This window comes from Cylas formicarius, unplaced genomic scaffold (assembly GCF_029955315.1).
Source record: "Cylas formicarius isolate icCylForm1 unplaced genomic scaffold, icCylForm1.1 PGA_scaffold_1__22_contigs__length_36826433, whole genome shotgun sequence".
Lineage (NCBI taxonomy): Eukaryota > Metazoa > Arthropoda > Insecta > Coleoptera > Brentidae > Cylas > Cylas formicarius.
Genome location: NW_026844264.1, coordinates 26,920,597 through 26,943,945, shown reverse-complemented (window position 1 = coordinate 26,943,945; position 23,349 = coordinate 26,920,597). Strand labels below are relative to the sequence as shown.

General features: G+C 33.0%; 1 protein-coding gene across 2 annotated transcripts in view; it reads right to left on the bottom strand.

The window, feature by feature from the left end:
* Positions 1-23,349, bottom strand: part of LOC132696032 (uncharacterized) — a 122,792-nt gene that overhangs the window by 43,187 nt on the left and 56,256 nt on the right. For both annotated transcript variants that reach the window (XM_060660568.1, XM_060660567.1), the window contains 2 exons: positions 15,344-15,552; positions 11,577-11,712 (listed from right to left, as the gene is read on the bottom strand). In XM_060660568.1, the coding sequence (XP_060516551.1) occupies positions 11,577-11,712; positions 15,344-15,496 (289 nt within the window). In that variant the 5' untranslated portion in view covers positions 15,497-15,552. The remainder of the gene's footprint in view (positions 1-11,576; positions 11,713-15,343; positions 15,553-23,349) is intronic.

Sequence of the window (23,349 nt, the reverse complement as noted above, 5' to 3'; positions counted from 1 at the left end):
AAAGTTTTCCCTATGCAGCCCTTGAATCTTTTATGTGGAAAGTTCAAGTACGCAAAATGTATTAAAAATGCACTAAATTATTTCTTCTGAAAAATCACATTTGTGCAAATAATTCGGAACTGGAAATTTTAGGTTGAAATTTGAACTCAACTGTTATGTCTCATAAATGTGTGCACAAATGACATCTATTTTTTACAGATCAACAGATTAACGTTTATTTGAAGACATTCTAAAAACAAATTTAATACTCAGAAAATGTCAAATAATTGATCAAATTAAGTTAATATAGCAAAAAAAAAATTACATCGCGAGTAAAATTAAGAATTTAATTAAGTTTAAGTTGTATTTTAATTGTTAAATGAGAATATTATTCATGTTTCTAAAGTAATAAATAACACAGTTAATAACTTTTCGAAGATTTTAGGTCCTAGAAATTAAATTTTCAGAGGAAATCATTAATTATCGTAAGAGCTGAACCCCCAACAAGCTCGAAGCGAAAGAATTTATTGACGAAGGTGTCAACGAACTCCTTTTGTAACCTACACATGTTAAAGTCCTAACAATAAACTGATATGCCTTGTATGATGACTTCATGAAATGGCTAACGTATATAACTACTTGATATCCTTGTTGCAACAGGTGTAGAATAACTTTCATTAGAAATTAAAAAATAAATGAACGAATGAATTCCAATTGAAAAGGGAGAAAAAAGATAGTAAAAGTGGCACACAAATCAATGATATATGAAATTTCTACTACTACTATGCAGAAAATCTATACTTTTTTAGTGGCGGTGGTTCTCCTTTCAAGTAATTTTATATGGTTACCTTCGAGTTACCTAAAATTCTTATTATAAACGGGAAGAATTGGGAATATTATAAAAAAATAATTTATTCAGATAACTGTTCTTACGGGAACTGACTTTTGAAAAAATATTTCTTTTTTTCAAATAGACAATTTTTTTGGTTATTATATTTTACAATTACAAGTTGGTGCTAATTAACCAAAACTCTTATATCAGTGCTTAGTAGCTCTGGAAATAAGAGTAAAAAAATACAACAGTCAACAACACTGAGCACCACAAATTTAACAAATATTAAATAAAATATCAAAATTAATAAATTATTTTTGGAGTCGCACTGTTATTAGAAGTAAATTTTTACATGCTTTTCAAATAGGCTGTAGCTAGGCATACTTTTTTGGTTATGGCAACTTTTATACGTTTGTAATCGACACTGACAGATCTGGAATAAATCTGATAAATGATATTATTAGCCTTTGTTTCATAGCTATGTAGGTACTTGGTTAGAACTAAAACTTTTGTGTTACATCTTTTTTTTTGTGAATAATCTTGACCACGAGTTTGCAAAGCTTCTCCGGGATCCATAAAATTTGTAAATAGTATTCCAGGAGCCTGTGGAAGTTTCTTTGAAAAATTGTACTTTGTGTTTGTCTTTCATAGTTCTGCAACACATTTAACAATTATTTTTTCAAAATTTGCATTCAATTAAAATTTCTAGAAGAGTGCAGTAGAAGTTAAGTGACCAAAAAGAAAGCAATATAGATTCCATTTTTTTGTTTAACCAACATGTATCCTATCTACATTAATTAATGTCAATATTAATTTTTATTTTATTAGATAGTAATTACTGCATATAGACACAAAGATCATCACCGATTTGTATTTTGTACTGAGAAAAATATAAAAGGAAGTTTTTGTAACAACATCTATAACACTCACAAAACAGACAATATAAATAAAATAAACATCTGCAAAATCGTTGAAACTTCTTCAAAACCACAACACTATAAATTATAACAGAACTTTTTTGAATTGTTGTTATTAGAAACTCCTGGCAATATAGCGATACGCATGCAAAAAACGTGAAATTCATTAAAAGCACTCGCAGAAGTTACGCGCCCAGTCCTTTTATTTTCATTCATTTTCACCAGCACTCTTATACATTATAACGAACCGGTTAAATCACGTCTCACGCACTTGTGTACCACGCCCGAACGTCTACCTTTTGTGAAACTCAACAGCTGCGTGTTCCTTCGGCTTAAATAAATGAATGCGCTGAAACTTTTTAGCTTTAGTTCTATTCTGATGGCTCACAAAGGGAGGGTCGTTTTCGTGCTAAACGCTGAAGTCCGAAACGGAGATATAATATTATAGCCATTAAGATGAAAAACTGCAAAGAATAATTATAAACATATTTACAAGCAAGGAATAGTTGCCAGTGGCACAAATACTACAACCTGTTTACCCAGTAGAGTGAAAATGAAAACACAGTAGTTAACGAAATTGAAGCTACAACCGTTACTCAAAATAAACTGACGTATTAGGGGTAGTTATCGCCGTTATGAGAAAAATAGTAAAGGAAAAATTATAAACATATTTACAAGAGTGGAAAGACAACTGGTATTCAACTGAACTGATCAATAACTGAGATCAACCCCCAACTAGAGAAACAGGCTTTCATTTGATGAGTTTTAAATTAATGTTTTTTTTAGCACTAATCTTTGTAATCTTCTGGCATAATTTTGTTTCAATAATATTTTTCTATGATTGGGCAAAACCTTGACTTTAAAATAACAATCGTTGAATACGAGCTTTAACAGCTTTTTGGAGCTCTACCTTTCTGTGCTTTGGGGTTGATCTCAGTTATTGGTCAGTTAGTTCCAAGCAAGGAAGTGCAAAGGTAAAAACTTGCATGTTTGGCAGTTATTAAAATTGAAGCTGCAAAGGTTAGTGAGCATGAGCAGAAAATAACCTACTTCTTTAAATACTAAAATTAAATTTCGGTTAGTCTGAAAAAGTCTTTACTCACAAAAGGAAGTTTTCCGACTTCACTGCGATCGGGTTTAAATCTTTTTTGTTCTTGAAAATTTTGACAAGGACACCGACCAGTTTTAACTTCTTTACAAAGGGAAGAGCACAGAGCCAGGATTATATCATGTTCCCTTTGCGATATCGGGGTGGGGGACTTTTAGAGGAACGCCATAAGGTTTTTCTACTCTCGTCTGTGAAATGCCTAATTACATACCAATCTAACGTGCGGGAAGCGACACTTTACCATTTCAGTTTCATTTCCCACGGATCTGAGCCACTTCGGACATTTCCGAGATTTTACCGCATGGGTTCGGGAGCAAGCGGATGTTTTCGGAGATATTTCCGACGCCCAAAAATTAACGGTTGTAGAAAAAGTATGCAACACGTTCGGTAAACTTTTTAAGTCACTCGTGTATGAAACACTCGCTCCGCTGCGCTCCGCTCGTGAGTCAAATGCCGGTTACCGCACTTGTTGCATAATATACTATTATTTGAGATGGATGTAAATCAGTATCTTGGATGGAATTCTTAAGCGATTGTTTTTTTTATGGTGTGAAAGTATATATTTCGACGGGGATAAGAAGAACAACAATAGAATTAGAATTGATGAATGATGATGAGGATTCATTAATATTTCAAAAATAAAAAGCAGAATGCTTTTATCTGTTAAACTGTTTTATAATATATAATTTTAAATTAAATAAAATAATAATAAACGACACATGTTCCATAACCAAATGTTTTCAATTATTTACCATAGCAGCAGATTGTTATAAGTTTCCGAGACTTTAGCGTCCCAAATTTTTAAAGTCTGCTTCATTTAAATTTTCAATCACATCACATTATATCAGTATTCGCTGTTAACTGCCTAATTATATTTTTAATAAGCATTTCAGATATTTTAATTCCGAACCCAGGGTTGAAATACTCCTTGTCAATAGTCTCTTATTTATGTCTTATGTATTAATTTATTTTTAAGTGAATAACCAAAATTTGGATATTTGACTCAAATTGCATCTATTTTTATCAAAATTATCAAGTATCAAGCGAAAGGAAATATAACCTTATTATAATTAATGCCTATGAGTTTACGTATTTTTCATCGTCTTGAAAAAAGACAACAATCGCTTATTATCTCAGTCACGTGAAATTTCGATGCTTTTTAACTTTTTACCAACTCGATCATGATATGCATTAACTTCGTTAGTAACGACAATTTCATCTTTACGATCCGTTTCCTTTTATAGAAATGCACCCGTACCGAACTGAGTTTAATCAGGTAACCGCTTCAGTTAACGTTACAAGATGCTCTTGGAGAGAAGTCGAGAGAAATAAAATTTGACGCAAAGCATTACTAACGATTCCACGAACAACATTGTATATTGAATACAAGATTGTGAAATGTCGAATCCGCTTATAGCTAGCTGTTTTTCAATGGAATTCTATTTGTATGAAGGAATTGTAATTAACATACTTCAATAATACCCAAAATTAAATAATATACTTAAATTCGAATTTTCATCTACTCTAAATACTGTCGCTGTTCAATAGTATTTTATATTCTTATAAAATTTTGATCCCAAAAATGTGTCAAGAGTTTTTGAAAATTTAAGTTATTGGTACTTTAATTTTTCAAATATTCTTGGCGACATTCTTAAAATATTTATTAGATTTTTTAGATATTTATCTGGTACATGGTACAAAACGAATTAAAACAAACCGACAATACTGTTTATGTTTGCTTATCAAACTAACAAATAAGAGTGTGGACCACACTAATAATAATAAATAAGTAGAAAGCATTTTTGAGTACATTGGCCAATACTTGACCTAACTACATAGCGCTCGGTACAGTCATAATTTTTGATTACCTTAAATCCGTCTAACGAAGCAAATTAAACAATCCTTGGTAACATTATATAAAAATATAAAATTTAATTTAATCTTACTTAATAACGGCATAACAATACGCATAAGTGTAAAAGTACGATTAGCTTTCAGTGAACAAGTAAAGTCTAGATACGTATAATTATTCAGAAAGTTACTTTCCGCCCATGTATCCGCGAATCATGAGAACAGAGCCCCAAACACCGCCATCTGAGATCATTGCAGTTAGCTAATACGCATGCGCAGATTGACACCGGTCGAGAAATACTTGTTTAGATAGACATCCATTGTACTTTATTTTCTAGTTGCAAATAAAAATTATGACATATAAAATTAATTTGCCAAGTTTACTTGGGACTATCTTTCTATTTTTAATGACATTTTTGGTGGCAAAGAAAAACAGAACTTCACAATTAAATTGGAGATGTTATTCGAAACTACCGCGGAATGACTAAATAACAAAAATTTTACTTATTTCAAGTGTGTAGAATGTGTTTTTTTTTAATACTGAGTCCTCGCGTGAGTTAGTGATTTTGTTAAAAACAAGAATCCTTTGCGGTGCTGAAAGAAAAAAAGTTGCACGGGTGAGTCACTTTTCTTTGTAAATTGGATCGATTACTGTTGAATTTCGAAAATTAGCAATGTTTGTCCCAAAAATGAATTGCGATACTTTTGTCATGTTATTGGAGAAAGTAAAATCAGTTTTATTTCTATTATTCGGTATTGAAAAGCTAATAATGGGACAAATAAATTTTTGGATACTAAATTTATGTGATTAGCAATGTTCATGCTAAAAAATAATCCTTGGATTGTTACTGGACAAATAATATCGCTTAATCTTTTTTTGTTTTTCATATTTTAATTTATTAAATTCGAGGGTCAACCCGCAACCCGCCAAGCAACCAAGCCAACTTGAACTAACCTAATCTTTGGAGCAATTTTTGTGGAATTGTTTCCCAACCCTGAGATTTATTTCAATAACTCCTTGCATTGGCATATTTTTGCAGTATTACACGAGGCAATATTTTCATTAAAGCCGAGATTAAGAAACAGAAACAAATGTGAGATTTTTTGCCGCCTAGAATGAAGGAAATAAATCGGATTAATTTATAAAAAAAATATTAAATTCTTTGTTTCAAGACACGTCGTCACTGTAAGTCAGATGTAAGTCGTAATCAAGTATGCTTGCAAATGCAAATAAATATCTGGCAATGGAACCGAACACACGTATTGCAATATTCGTACATGACATGGTTATCAAATCTGCATAATTCCAGTCAAGATTAACGCGATGTTCGATGTTAAGCACAATGAGCCTATTGAACCAATTATTGTATGCAAATTTTTCGCCGGATAAATTTTCAAAATTGGTTTACTACATATGTTTAATAGTTTTATTTTTGAACCATCTAATCATTTTACATTTGTGTAATATATGCCATCCACAGTCCTTTTTTTTTCTCTGATGATGCCCGTGCAGGCAAAACATGTTTAATTGTTAATAATTGTTAATAATAAGAATCCCTAGTTTTGTGAACTCAGGTCTGTTCGATTATGGACCACAGTTTTATCATCACAATATAATCAAAAAGGGTACCCCAAACTTAAATGTTGGGACATATTGGCCCGTTTTAAAGTTGGTGTTAATTTTCTGAATCTGTGAAAGTGTATTTAAGTAAGTGTTATTAAATGTGTTCATAAAATTGACCTTAGGTGGCTTTTACTTGATGAAAATCCATTTATCAAAATAAATAAGAACTAAAAGTTCAGATTTTCACGAAATTATATATTATGACATGACAATTGTTTCGACAACACCGTGTTTTTATCAAATGTAAAAGACACGGTGTTGTCCAAACAATTATCATGTCAAAATATATAATTTCGTGAAAATCTGAACTTTTAGATCTTATTTATTTTGATAAATGGATTTTCATCAAGTAAAAGCCACCTCAGTTCAAATTTTAAACTACGTAGTTTACAAAACCAGAATACAGAATATTAAACACAGGTAGGTATAAATATATTTTCTATTACATTATTTACACTAAAGAACGGTCTTTGAATAGCGCTTTTGCACCATGCAGCCCGCCTATTTGAAAACGTAAAAAAGATATCAAGAAGCTCACCAAACAGCAGAAATGGGATTAGACCTATATAACATAGTTTGCTCTAAAGTCGGTTCGTACCTAAAAAAATTACGAAAACCTTCCTAGGAAGAAAAATAATCATAATAAATAAGAACTAAAAGTTCAGATTTTCACGAAATTATATATTTTGACACAACTGTTTCGACAACACCGTGTCTATATCAAATGATAAAGACACGGTGTTGTCGAAACAATTGTCATGTCAAAATATATAATTTCGTGAAAATCTGATATGTACACTACAAATAATGGGTGTTTCTTTTCGATGTATAGAACTTTAAGTTGGCATTACTGTTCAAGATGGCGACCGATTTACCACCTGTCAAGTGATTTATTCTCAGTTTGGTTTGGCAATTAATCATAAATAGACTGAGCAACGCTTGCAAATAGTGCAATTTTATTTCTAAAATAATGGTTCTGTGCGGAATACGTATCAGTAGTTATTCTAACGCGGGACTGTGACGATTCAAGGTCACCGATGGCATTTTCCATCAGCTGTATACCAAAGCCAGTTCTTCGTAAGGGGGGTCATGTAAAAGAAGTAAAGGTCACGCCGAAGAAGTGGAAACTGTCACCATTAGGGTGTAGACAGGTGTACGGGGACCCCTGGGGGTGGGTAAGGTAATTACACCTGTGTCGAAGTGTGACGTCATAGTGCCTTTTTGGCGCCTCCCCTTGGGGAAAAAGTGGTGTCACTGATTAAAAACATTTTATGACGTCATAGTCGCTAGTGCCTTTTTGGCAATTGCACCCCGGTAAAAAAAGGGGTTCGTAGAAAAAAAATAAATTTCGTAGTGCCGAAAAGGCACTACGTCCATTTTATCGTCGACAAAACAGTTAATTCGATTAACCATGGAACGTTTTCGCACCACGTTTACTCTCATTGATAACTCGCATCCCCAGAGACGCCGTACGGTGCGTACAGAAGAAGCTATTGCTGCTGAGCAGAGGAATTGAATCTGTGTCCATCCACTTTATGGAAGATTTTGCGGAATTATCTTGGTTTACGTGCTTACAAAATCCAACTCGTGCAAGAATTGAAGTTAAACGATCATCAAGTAAGGCGTAGATTCGTCAAATGGGCCCAAAACGAGATTGCCGTTGTTCCCGATTTTCATAAGCGAATTTGGTTTAGCGATGAAGCGCACTTCTGGTTGAATGGCTACGTCAACAAACAAAACTGCCGCATTTGGAGCGAAGCTAGTCCTCAAGTGTATGTCGAAACACCGTTACATCCAGAAAAACTGACTGATGATGGCCAAAACGTTACAGTCAATGGTGATCGGTATAGAGCTATGATTACTAACTCTTTCATTCCTGATTTGAATAGCCATGTCCAGGAGATGTGGTTTCAACTAGACGGCGCAACATGTCACACAGCTCGTACCACAATCGATTTATTAAAAGACACGTTTGGTGACCGCCTAATTTCACGTTTTGGACCTGTGAATTGGCCTCCAAGATCTTGTGATTTAACACCGCTAGACTAATTTCTGTGGGGCTATGTAAAGTCATTGGTCTATGCGGTTAAGCCACAAACGCTTGAAAATTCGGAAGCCAATATTCGCCGTGTTATTGTCGATATATGGCCACAAATGTTGGAAAAAGTAATCGAAAATTGGACGTCCAGATTGGACTACATCCGCAGCAGCCGTGGCGGTCATATACCAGAAAGCATATTAAAAATGTAATGCCACAAGATTATCTTTCGGATAAATAAAATTCATGGCAATCGAATAATCCATCGTTGTTTTATTGCAACTTAAAGTTCCATACATCGAAAAAAAACACCCCTTATATATTAGCGTTAATGGTAAAAACTTTAACGAGAGTGTCCCATAAGTTCGTTATTGTCACATTGCGTACGGCCGAGGAAAACGTTACAAAAGAAAACAGGAAATAATTGTCAGCATGGTGAAAAAAATTGCTCTACGTTCTTTCAAACCTATCTGTTGCTATCACGAGCAACAAAAGCGGAGAAAATCGGGATGTAAATCATGAGTTTGAAAACAATCCTCTGGAAGTGATTTATCCGGCGATGGATGCATTATTTCGTGAGTCCCGTACGTTTTACATAACGACTCTTTCGGTTGGTATTGCTTTTCTGACAAAGTTTATTTATCGTCTACAGCGAATCTACCTACTGTCGAAATTAGAATTTTCCGAAAACTTTGATTCTTACTACTATATTACTATATAATATAACAACCTCTTACGAAAATATTATTTTTTAGTTTTTGTTAATTTTGTAATCGTATTTGTATAGATCTCTTATTTTTTCATATATTAAATGAACGCACAGATGGTGATATTCATATAATTCGGTCTTCCTAAAAGAGATAAAAAGAAGGAAGACAGACACTGCAGAAAACAGTAAAAATCAAATCAGCTGGACTATGGTATTATGGAATCGTGCTCATAGGAATAACCACAAAATATGTATTTGACCGATGATAATTATTTAGTGTAGGATCACAACTAATTAGTGCACGATACTATACTTAAACAATGAATGACTAAAATATGGAAAAAAACTAATTTTCATTTTTTACAATAAATAGAAAATATTTAGAAGGAATAAAAAATGTCAAACAAAAAGTTGAAAATGCTCAATATTAATTTCTTCACAATATGCCAATCGGTTTAACACACGTTCCAAAACATTCTTCTTCTTCTCCTGTTTCAGATGTTGGCGATCATCATCGTTATTCGAACTTTATTGCAGCACATCTGAATAGCTCGGTGGAGGTAGCACCATACCATTTGCGAAGGTTTGCCAACCAGGAGATTCCTTCTACCCTGGCCTCTTTTTCCTTCTACTTTTATTTTCATTTCTCATGACGTGCCCAAAATATTCAAGTTTACGTTTTTTAATTGTCAGTAAGTTGTGGCTGGCATCTCATTCTGTTCAGGACTTTATTATTTGTTATGTGATCTGTCCAAGTTATATTCAGGATTCTTCTGTAAATCCAGATCTCAAAATCATTAATTTCTTTCTTCAAGCACCGCATAGATAATGCATATGTGCGGCAGGTTTTTCATTGTAGTGAAAGTACTTCGAGCTTTTTCTATGCGACAGACGGAGTCCTTCCTAAATAAGTGAATTTCTCAATCCTTCCGATGACTTCGTTATTGATGAGCAGTTGGAGTTTTGCTGATTACCACGTACTTTGCCTTTCTGGCATTAAGTTCTAGACCAAAATCGTTGCTGGTATTAATTAAGAGACCTCACTAGTTCTTGTAGGTTCTCCAGAGTGTTAGGTATCAAAACAGCGTCGTGGCATAACGGATGTTACTTATTTTTTCTCTATTTATTTTTATGCCACTCCGAATTCCATCCAACGCTCTCCTAAAGATGTCCGCAGAGTAGACGTCGAATAGCAGTGACGACAGTACACATCCCTGTCTTACTCCCCGACGAATTTCTACAGGTTCGGGGTATTTTTCCTCTATACGCACGACTGCCTTCTGTCTCCGGTACAGGTTGATGATAATCAGCATGTCCTTGGTATCAATTCCTATTAGCTCCAGAGACTCCATGATTTTACCGTGTTGTGTGAATGTTCTGAGCCAATCTTCTTCAATGGCTTTTAACAATTCCACTGGTATGTTGTCTACTTTTTGCCGTCTTGATAGTGTATTGGACGTCTGAAATGGTTATATTTGGGCCTTCTGCATTTAGGAATACTACCACACTTTGAATTTTTCTTCCACTTCATAAACTAGGGTGCTTTTTATATTTCCCGGTGTTCTTTTGCTTTATCTACCAGTCGCTTCATTTATCTTTGGTGCCAGGAGCAAGGGCTCCAAAACATTACCCATGATATTTTCACTACATTTCCTATACATCTAAATTTGGTGATTTTTTCTTATACAGTTTTGATTTTGAATATCCCAAGAGGAAAAAATCCAGTGTCATTCTCTTGATCCCTTCTACCAAGCCATTGTCGAGCAAAACGGGGCGGAGCGCCAAATATGACTGTCTGGAATATCAGACCGATTTGGATTTAGGAAAGAAACTGCGAGAATAGAAACGCAGTCATTTTGAAGATATTTAAAATGTCGGGCTTCTTTAGTTATTCAAAATCCCTGCCCAAACATTTTTTTTTTGTGGATGTTGTGTATGATTTTCTTTCATCCATCGGGGAATATTTGTATTCCAATATCTACAATTTTATTTATTTATCGTACCATTTAAACTAAATATAACCTCATTACTAGACACTATCTGAGATTGAAAAAAACAAATACATAGAACTGAAAAACCATTCGTTAGCTAACATCATTTTTTGATGCTACTTAAGAAGATGCACGATAGGGACCATCCCCAACTTTCTTAAATTTTTAATATTGTTTCCTCAAATTTTCTCTCAATTTTACTGACGGTGGATCTTGTAATAGTTTTTTTTTAAATCCAAAAACTGATTTTTGAATGGATTTGTTCCATATTTTATGGATATCAAACACAATATTGTGCCTCCTATTTATTTTATTGCTATATGGTGGAACGACAAATAAGTAGACGATTTTTATGAAACTGTTATTAAATATATTCGTGACGCTCTGGTTTGAATTGCGAGAGATCCAAAAAAACATTTAAAAAAGAGGGTTTGACAAAAAATTCAATACTACTACTCCAACAACGGTATTAGGCATATATCGGTGCTCTATTTATATTTGATTTGATATCTTTGTACAATACTTACGTATGACAATCATCGACTGACTGTCTGTTCCAGTATCAATATGAGGTAAATCTGTCGTCACCTCACAACTAAATCTTCCGGACAAATGGAAGTCTATGTCTTTCAAAACAACTTGCGTTTGATTGGAGCGCTCTACCTGTAAGAAAAAAGAGAAACGTAAAAGAACATTTTTTACGTAACCCCGATGCCGAAGAACAATTGCCGGTTTAAGCGAAATAAATCGGGACGTAACCTTGAAAACATTTCAATTTTTACCCTCGGACTTCTATAAACAACGGTGTTACTTGGACTTTATTTCGAGTCTGAGTAGGGAAAAATTGCAGCAATTTGCGAAAAGAACAACAGTTTCGAAAAAATATATTTCTCCCGGGCTGCAATTTTCTCCTAACTTTACAGCTTAGACGAACTGATGAGACTTGTATCCGGCAATTTAGAGGTCGAAAAAGAATCCGGAACTTTAAAAACAATTGCAATTTTCTGAAGTAAAACGGATCCGCTAAAGTTCTTTCAATGCCTTTGTACGGTTCGAAGTTTTACTAAGGAAAATTTAAAAGTAATAAAATGCATATTGTCGGTATTATTTTCTTTTGATAGTTCTCAAATTTAAAATTGTTGTTACAACTTTTGGTGTGATAGGATAGTTAACATTCACCGGGCGTTTGGTTCAGTAACGAAGATGAAAGTCAAGACGGCAGCTCACAAATGATTGCTTTTCCTAAACTCCATTATGTATTCACCATGGAAAGATAATAAAAAATCTTCTAAAACCAAAGCCACTTTGCTTTACACTGACAAAATGGCTAGGATATTTGATTAAAGTTCTTCAGATAAAAGAAAGCTTGATTTGCAGAAAATGAAAGCTTCAAAAACCTGCCCACAATCTTCACTTGGTAGTTTCATATTTGACGTAACAATTTCCTTTGTAACAAAGTTACACTTCATCGTGAAATCTTAGTAAACCTCCTCCCCCTGTTTTTAAATTATTATGTTCAAGGTTTGACTATAGAAAACAGTACAAAAAAGCAAATATCAAAAACTCGCTGGAATAAAATTGTGGGAGCTCGAGAGTATTGTCTGATGCGTTTAAAATGTGCAGTAGTCTACAGCACACTTATTTTGGCCAAAATTATTTCTTAGTATTTTTTATTGTGAATCAACTTCAGAAACGTGTTTTGCTTGTTACTGTTATTCCAAGGATACTTTTTATAGACGCATCAACACATGTATTCCAGAATGGTACACGGACTCATCTAAACAAATCTCTGTTAAGAGACAGAACTTGCATAAAAAAATAAACTAATATGATACCTATCTGTAAATCTAGTAGGACATGCATTATTGTGTATCATCACTTGTGCACGTTCCCCTTTGACTTGACTTGAGAAGAAAATATTGTGTAACACTTTTATAAAATTGCGGCTTTTTACACTAGCATTTCTTATTTCCTTTGCTTGCGTTATAAAAATTATTCGGGCACAAGAACACTAATTTTGACAGAAACGCCAGATATATATGTATTTACAATTTTACCTACTTCATAAATGTTAACTGTCCAACTCTAAGTTATCCAATTCTAAGGAATCCAAAAAATTGTCTATTTTCGACGACTCTCCATCTAAATCTTCTATATCCTCACCAAGATTGTATTTATAGGGATTCAATTTTCAATTTTGATTATTTTGTTTTAAGGGACAACGAAGATATAAACGGGTCTGAGGTATCCGTTGCTCGATTGAATATGTCGGTGAAATTATTAATTCTGCTGCCTTTTGTGGCATGAAAATCCCTATCCTGCTTATATATCTTTTATATATTTATACACTCCGAAGCTTCCTCACCAAAAAAACCTATCCGCAACACATGGTTTTTACTGATTTGTTTACTATGTACAATAATTTTGTGAATTGCAAACTATGGATATATTTCCATGAAAAATCTTAAATAAGTTTATTGGAAGCTGACACACCTGTTATCTCTGCAAATTCTTGAGCATTGGAATAAGTTTTCCTGGTCGTGTTGCCGTCGTTAACCACTGGATTTTGGCTTATCAACGTGCAAGTCTAAACGAGACAAAAATAGAATTTGGATGAGCAGTTTTCGCATCACGAAAAATTGTGTCATTTCATTATTCCAGACGATAACGCCATTTGAGCTAGTTAGCATGATGGTAGCGAAAATACGCGTATCTTGTGTACCTCCAAAAGATATTTTTTGTTTGTATTGAGCCTGCCCTGAGCTTCCATCAAAACCATAACTCACAATTAACGTAGCTGATATCTGGCTTCTAGAAACGTTGAGAAAGACCTCTTCCTACGTAAGTAATATTCTTTGTGTGGTATGGTTAATAACATCTTGCAGGGGGACTTTTGCATTCGTCTCAGTAACAATGATATTCGATGGTCGACAGTCCTTTTGGCCTCCAAAATATTATTAGAGGTTGGATATATGTCGTGATTTCGGGCCTGTGCACCCAATTAGATAGCCAAGTATTGTTGTTTTTTGGTTTTGGTAGCAAATAATTCTTTTTTGATTATTGATGCACGTGTCGGACTTCGTGTGGCCTCTTTCAGAACAAACGACAAATCATTGTCTCCACCCACTCTTGCATCAACCGCTGCCGCATTTACTATTAACTGAGTATCGTGATTTATTTCCAGAGAAAATTGTAGTCCATCTCTTCTCTGCGATCGAGCACTCTGTTCAAAAACAGGTAACTTTGGACGCTCCACTGACACTTGTTCACGCTGTATTGACGATTCAGTTTTAGGTTCAGCCCACTTTTCCACAACTATTAACCGCTGTATTGTATTTTCAATCGAACAAAGAGTTGTTGCGCCGCACTTTCTTCCATTTGGAGGCCAGATTAACGCAAAAAATACCAGTTTTTTTGCGAACATAGTTCTTATATTTCAATTTCATATATTATTCAATTCATTTTCATATATTGTTATCTATCATTTATTATCTAAAACAGATTTGGCAACAATGCTTTGCCAATGTTTTTTCTTCGATACACCGAACATTGTAAATTTCCTGATTCTTGAGCCTGTAATGACCTAAAAAAATGTTTTTTTCTCTGATGTTTGCACTTGATAGCAAAAAAAGTACTCAGCCACAAAGTCAATATATAAGAGTACCAAAAAACATTAACCTCAGAGTTATCACTCTTAATCATTTTTTTGTAGCCCCAACACAACTTCATACACCTAGTTTTTTTAATGAAAAACAAACTGCGTCATATTTATATCTATTACTAATTAAAACCAGCAAATAATTTACAGCCTCTTTTAAAAGTTTTCATAACCTCTATCTGAGTTTGTAATTTCCATTACGAAAAAACATCTGGATTATAACTATCATCAAATATCGCCGTCGAAATTCGAATGAAGCTTTTATTAAAAGAAGCGAAAACTTGACTTTCAAAGTCAAAGCCAACTTTGTGACATCGTCGCACAGCCGCCAATGCATTTTTTATCTAAACTTTCGTATTTCGTAATACCCTTAAATTTTGTTTGTTTGTTTGTGGTACCAGCCATAAGTTTGCTTTCCAGGACTGACTTTTAGATATTTTAGTCAAAATCAGAGGACTATATACTAACGTGCACTGCCTTGGTTCAAACCACATTTCGAAAAATATGGCAAATACCATTTTATGTATATATATATATATATATATATATATATATATATATATATATATATATATATATATATATATATATATATATATATATATTGTAAATATTTGGTTTAAATGTGATACTTACATCGACTATGATGCCCACAAACGGAAATGTTTTGGTGGGTGGGTGTTCGCTGGGCGTATATCTATAAAATTCGTGCAATCCTCTGTACCATTTCACAGAATATAGAACGTCTTTCTCCAGATCATAGGAACACCTTAAGGTCGAGTCGCTCATGTACTGGACAATTCTCGGCTCGATGGTAAGGACTACGTTTTTCAAACCGAGTACATCTGTAAAGAAAACAAAAATTGGCTTCGCAGTAGCGATTCAATGATGCGAGTAATGATCGTGTTTTTGAAGCGATACATTTTTGCTACGACACGGAATCTGAATTTTAAATTTCCAATACGTACGGCGGTGAATGCGTCTCGGAATTTAGATGTATTGGCTCAACTGTACAGAGATTTTTGTTCGATGAAATAATGTGAAAACTGGATATCGGTAGAGATGTTTCGGAGGCAATATTTGTCGGCGATATATTAAATTATCTGACCGAATTGCATGTAAACGTGGGTATGCCACATATACTTTGCTTTATTATAACGGCGATAATAGTATATCTTATGCACCATATGATTTGCAAAATTATTTTAACTTGCAGGTAAGATATAGTATTAATAAGTAAAAGTGTATCCAATCTTTAGTTGAGTCATACTTCATTCATGGGAGCTTTGGTTGGTTTGGGGTTTCAGCAGAATGTCGTTTCTGCCTTTAAAACTGTATAGCCAAAAACAGTAAATGTAAAGAAAATATTAAATTAAACGCAATATACTTCACTAACTAAATATCTGATAAATATAAATTATATGAGGTAAAATAAAGAACATAATAAAACTGACCGACCACAATAAGTGGTATAATAAATATTATATATAATGTAATAATAATAATAATAATAATAATAATAAGAATGAAATAATGATTACTTAATTTAAGTAGATCGTATTATAAACTTCCTTTTGTGAACTTCCTTATTATTAGATAAAACTCCAAATTAGATATTAATCCTAGTTGTGACTTTTAATTAGAAAATTACTAAGTTTATGATATTAATAATAAATAGTTATTATTATATTATATTATAACTTGCAAAACTTAGGCCATTATGTATGCAATAGGTCCGTCCCCATCGTCAATCAGAAATATCAAAGAAAATTCAAATTTAAATAATTTATAATAATAATTTATAGAATAATTTAAATATTTTTTCCATTTTTTTGTAAAATAACAAATAAAGAAATGCAACTAATTAAAAAGTACCCCCTAATTGAATCCAAAAATAAATCACAAAAGGTAATTTGATTCTGATAAACCCTGATTATCTATTTTCCTTATGTTTATGATTATTGAACCCCAAGCTAACCTGATATTATGTTAAGCAACTAAAGTTTTGTGCTAAGTGCCGCATAAAGTATGGATGTTATTATAGATAATTAAGGGCTAACTGATATTATTAACTATATTCACTTGACATTGCAGTTATCTGCAAAGAGGGATTAACTAGTGACGTTCGTGTATTTTTATAAATCAAAGTATAATAATTACAAGTTCTATGCTTAGGGAATGTTATGTCGAATTTGTACAAAAAGCAACGACTTCATATTTTTGCTTTCATTGTGTTGAACCTTACGAAAACAAGAATGAACCAAATAAAAACTACTTTGAATATGTGTTGTGAGTTTGGGATCTTAAATTCGCGTGTCAGGTGTGGGCATATCATTTTAGTAATATTGTCTAACAACAAATCTAGTCTTTAAAAAGTTGCGGCATTTTAAAGTGTCTTTTCAGGGCTTTGAACATTATAGTAAATTGCAATTAAGTTTATTCAAGCAACGTCTTTAAAACTGAATAGCCAACAACAATAAATATTGGTCGGGCAAACGCTGTTTTCAGAGTTCGAAGGACCACTTATGAATCTTTTGGATTCCCGATAGGTTCAGCGGAGTAACAACCACTTAACTTTGTTTTTAACTACTTTAATAAATATACTGTACTCTGCAAGTCAAACCGAAAGAAACAAATAAACATTTGTATTGCATATCAAAATTAATTAAAATTAGGAAGCATTCGAGGAGCGTCTCGATCCACGCCCGTTCCACGCGTGAATCCCGTCGGAACCCGTCTTTTTCATCCTTTTCCTAGTGCAATGTTTGCCGGGTTGCGTCAAAGCTTGGAATTAATATTTAGTCTTTCGCCTGAACAAATATAAAGAAAAAAATTGTACCAACGGAATGCTTTAACAGGTATCTGGGTATAAAGCAATTCAGTTTAACAAAATTCAAGAACTAATGATTTTTTAAACATAAATTATTTAATATGTATAATATAAATTTGCTTTTATGGGCCGAATACCATGCTGCAAACAAACGTATTTATTATTTTTCATATCCACGTATATGCATCGTTATGCTGGTAGTGATCCAGTAGAGTTTCGATTTATTAATTAATTACTTCAACTATGTATTCAATAAATTTCTTTAACTTAGATCCTTATGTATGCAAAAAGTACCAATCGCCAACAATTTAAATTTAAATACTTTCTAACAATAATTAAAATTATTATTTTAATAACTTTCATCAGAGACTTAATATTTCTGTATTCAATGGCTTGCTACTTTAGCAAGTTGAGGATTTAAAATTCTGGTGTCAGGTGTGGGCACCCGATGTTGTGGCAAGTTATTCAATAATGGATAATTAAAACACTAAACAAAATACCCTTAAAATACCACCCTATCATTTCAGATGCAGCAGCATATTAACCTGAATAACAAATACAGCCATCAGGACATTATTCTGGAAGTAAAATTTCCAAACTCCATCATTACTATGGAGTTTGGCGTTTAGCGCCGCAACGAAGTGAAATTTGGCCCCATAAAAAGACATTTAAAACCGCAGTAAATGGTTAACAAGCAGTAAAAACCAACTACCCATCCATTTCATTACAGTTTAATCCCGCAATTTTAGATTACGGGATATAACGCCGCTTTCAAAATCGCTTAAGCCATTAAAGATCATTATTCAATGCACATTTTTTTTATTTTTTCGATAAAAATCCCGGAAAACACATGGATGAATGAATGAATTTCGAGCACGCAGCTTAATCTCCGCTACAACACAATATAAAGGTTTTGTTTATTTTTCTTTTTTTTTTTAATTGCTTTGTCGTAACTATCATCCCGATAAGCGTATTGACTTCTCATCGTGTTATGTTGAGTCATTTCATTTCTTGTGAATCGAATTATGACTTTTTACATGTGACTACGGCTGTTTACGCGTTCCCATAACGTAATGGAAAAACAAGCAGGAATTAATGATAGTTGACTCATAAAGCTCAATAATAACTACAGCCCTTCTTAAGTAATGATAATATCAATTCAATTTATAAGTGGAATTTATTTTTTTAAAGCATTTATCGACTACGAAAATACCATTGTTTCTATAACTCAAAAATAACATTGATAATGATCTAAGTAAAAATTGAATTTGCTATCTACTTATATAATTTTTCAACGTTAATTAATAAGTAAAAGCTATTTTTGTCGCTATTTCAAATGTTCAAATTGGTGGTGCAGAAATCTGTTGCAGCTTTGAGATTGTAGAGCTCTTTCTTGAAAAGTTTGATTGACGTCCTTGAATTTGACAGCCGCCATATCTATGGTTCGTATTCTAATCAGATCCCAAGTCCACACTCATGAAGAGCAGTCCGATCCGTGTTTGTCTGTAATAGTCCGCGACACCATCGAACATTTACTTAGTGCTTGTATTTTGTTGTATTTTCGGATACAACTATCCATTCCAGGCTAAACAAAACATAGTTATAGCGACTCCCTTTATTTTGAGAGTAAAAAAATTACTGCATTGCAAAAAATAACTATTATAACAACAATAACTAGCTTAATCGAAAGACCGACTTCTGCCCTAGTTCGTTCTTCAAGCGTAGCTGATGGTTTCCAAGTTGTAAGAAATTTTTCTTCTTATCTTTCACTAGAAAGCGGTTACCTATTAGCCAGCGAGTCGTCTTGAACGAGACTAATATGTCAATCTTATAACATAACGTATACAAGAATAAAGTAAAGAATAACGTTTCTCACAAAGAAAATCTTGGAGGATCACAATGGCGTTTGATATTCTTTTATTGTATAACACTTTGAATGAATATGAAATAACACTTAATGTAGCATCCCGACAGTTTTGAACTAAGCCTTTTATAAAGTGCAACATTTTCGGCAAAGTATATAGCAAGCTAAATTGCAGATATTTGCTCTAAAAATTCGGTTACGTTTGCAAGTTATCTTAATGAAGTATCCGCCTTTGGTATTCTCAACTTATTATCTGCAAGGGTTTCACAAGGGAGAACTGCGAATATAATATTATTAAAGTTGCTTTAGCAATTTCGGTTCTGCGGCGGCGGAAGAGAGAGAACGAAAGTGCGAGAAGGAGACAGAACACAGAGATAATAAAATTCATAGGCCTTCGAATATTCAAGAGCGCTACTGAAACATATTTTGTTAGATTAATAGTTCTCCGAGGACTAATATAATCATTCCAGTTGCGCTCATAGGACAGGAATGTAGGATATTGTGTCGAGTTATATTAACAATCTGCAAATAAAAGTTCTATTTTTCATGATTTACGCCGAGATAGACATATATAGTATTTTAGTCGGGGGTTCATGATCTCTCCAATAAATTTGCATTACTATACTGTCTATTTATTTATTTTGTTTCTAGGAAGACTATATTTCTCAGCTAGACGTTGCTATTTTAAATTCTCTGTATAGTGTTATTGTGTATTATAAAGTATCCTGTAGAGTTTCGTTACTAACTATAATTTAACTTTGAACTAAATTTTATTAAAAATCATTCCTTCTCTGTATTTTGTTTTAAGGTGTATGTGCTTAAATTCTTAGGTTCTTTTATAACATATGCTACACAGAAAGTTTCATAATTTTCCACAGAGTTTTTAAACTTATTAATAGTTCTTTTCTCAACTAGTTACACAATAACTATTTTCTAATATTAACCTTAGGGTTGACATTTTTAAAAACTTAGTTTTGACAACCAGTTTTGTTTAATATCAGTTTCATCACCAGTTGTGTAGAAATATCAACTGTTTAAAGGACGTTGGGAAACAATGTTTTTTGTAACTCTTTCTATTCCATCGTTTTTGTGAGCTACAAAATTTTAGAAAGTTTTCTGTTATGAAAAAAAACACTTGAATGGGAGATAAACTTTCAATATAAAGCAGATCTCCAGAGTTTTAAGTACACTAAACAATGCAAAACCGAGATCCGACATTGATTTGACGCAAAAGCTCTATTACGCTAGAAATATTTTTAGTAAAATTTGTTATTTCAGCTAAAATGTCGGTAAAAATTTTATCTGCTTGGTGAAACTTGATTTCAACGGTAATAAAATTAATATATTTTTTATGCAAATCTGAACGAACCTTACAAAGCTTTAAAAAATAATTAGAGAGAATACACACTGCAACAAAATGAAAAAAAATTGTACCGGATATCCAACAACTGACTTTAGATGGTCCTAACGCGTTGATTCCAAAAATGCCAACGGATTTTTTTCTATCGACTCTAGTTTTTATGATACAGGTTAATTGATATTAATTCTGATAAAGGACAAAAATCAGCAAAGGAATATATTCCAGGGAAATGAAAACGTGACCAACAAACCAAATTGCGAAGGCTTAAAGTCGAAATAGCAATTGTTTTTGGTACTTGTCACCTTCCCGGGATCAGAACGGCAAAAATAAGAGCTGGTTATTTGATAGTCCTCAAATAACTCGAGCAAGTTGTTAAAGATCCAAGATTCATCACATCAATGAACGAGACTGACCCTAACTTTTGTTCATTTATTCAAGTACTACCTAGAGCGCTTTCCAGAAAACTTAGGTGATTCTAGTGAAGAACAGGGGGAAAGATTTCATCAGGACATTAAAACTATTGACGACTGTTATCAAGGGCAATGAAATAGCTATATGATGGCCGACTACTACTGGAGCCTTCAGCGAAACTTCCCTAGTAAACTCCAGTCTAGAAAGTCGTATAAAAGAAAGTTTTTTAGGGATAAATGTCCAATCTATTTAATTCTATTTCTTGTAAGAAATACCTAAATCCATGTATTCTTTAACTGGTGATAGTAATATAAGAGTTCTAACGTATAATTAACGCAAGTTAGGAACATAAAATGGTAATTATAGCCTATCCAAAATCTGATGGCTCCTTTGTATTCTACACCCAAAAATTACCCGGTTGAAACAGTTGAAAAATCGAAAGCATCAAAACGTCTGTTTTCTGGTAAATAAATGGTAAGAATCTTAATACCTGGGACGTAGAAAACAAAATTATCGAGATAATGTTCACGAGCAATTCCTCAAAAGACCACAAAAATGTCGTTGAAGGACGCCATACGCAGTGATACTCGATTTGATTGTGAGGTTCACTGTCATCTAATTTCTTAGGTAATTAAAATCTTCGGAATGGTTTCGGTTGGATCAAAAGTTGCCTTAATTATCGCAAAATTGGAATTTAATCCGACAAAGACCTAATTTCCTAAACGAAATACAAGTTTTCCCCGCTGAACTCGGCGCGTTTAGGTATTTTGTAATTGCGAATTCAAATTAATTTGTTGTGTAGCGGAATTTTAACATGACGCGCTACAACGAATGTAATTTAGAGGCTCGTATTTGCAGCGGCGAGGCTAACTTTTATCTTTATATTTGTTTTTGTCTTTGCGTGAACAAAATGTCAACCGCGAAATTTATGTTTGCTACGATGTTGGAGTCACTATTCTCTAGGTCGTTCTTTGTGCGGATATACGATAACAAGAACTAAATTCTCAGCGATTTTCTTAAATAATAGGATATTATTCTGTTAAAACAGGGTGGTAAATGATAATAATTTATTTTCATGTATTCGACCATTAACGAATCGTTTCAAGAAATTCCAAACTAAATCTAGTTCAGTAATATTAACTGAGTCTCAACACTTTCGGTTAGACATTGATTTTTTATTAAATCTTCCAAAAATAATTCGATGGATCGTAAGGCACTAAAATCGTATTCTACTCATAGATTTTGTTTTTTAAAAAGTTATCCTGAAAAAGCCTATATCCATAGCACTTCAAAATAAAAGCGAATTTTTATTAGACAATGCAGATAATATACAAGAAGCAAATTTATTAACTGTTTCCGAAAATGATTTGTATATTTTTATATCGAAATTCTTTGGTATAATAAAATATTCTCATATTCAATAATCCAAAATAAATTTTATTTAAGATCACAAAACAGAATTGGATAAAAAAATATTTACAGACAAATAATATTTTATATTTTTTCAATTAGATACTTAAAGTTTAATGTTAAAATGAAAATCTAAACGCTCTTTATTCGTTTTTGCATTAAATAGATCAAATAATACGAATATTTTGATGTGTCATACAAAGATTAAATTTATAATGAGTCAAAAAATAGCACTTTAATATTAACGCAGCAACTAAATTGCTGTTTTCCAAAACTCTCAATATCTTGCGTGTGTGATGACAATAAAACAATTTTTTAAATAGTTGGCATTAATTTAACTGAAATAAAGGTAAAAGTTTAAAAAAGTACAGTAATAATAAGAAAAGTTACGCAGGTCTAAAAAAAACCCGAAACCTAATTTAACTAAAACCGGTAAGCCACAACGGCATTCCAGTTTGCAAACAGAATATTTTTAGGGTCTATCTGGTTAAATCCAATTTAAGTTTTAACGCTTTTATGATTCTTTTAAAGCTCAACTTTTGATTTTGTTCGTTAAATTGCCGAAATTAAGGCATACACCGGAACATCAAACTTTTTATATCGCCCAGACGCAGGCAAACGAATTTATGTTCGGTTCGGACTGAAAGTTAAATTATTTTGGGGAAAGCAACAAAGAATATTATGATATAAAATAGATGAATTTGATAGGTTGATCTATATTGTTTCTCAGGGTTTTAATTTATAGGTTATTTCGGACCGAATTTCGA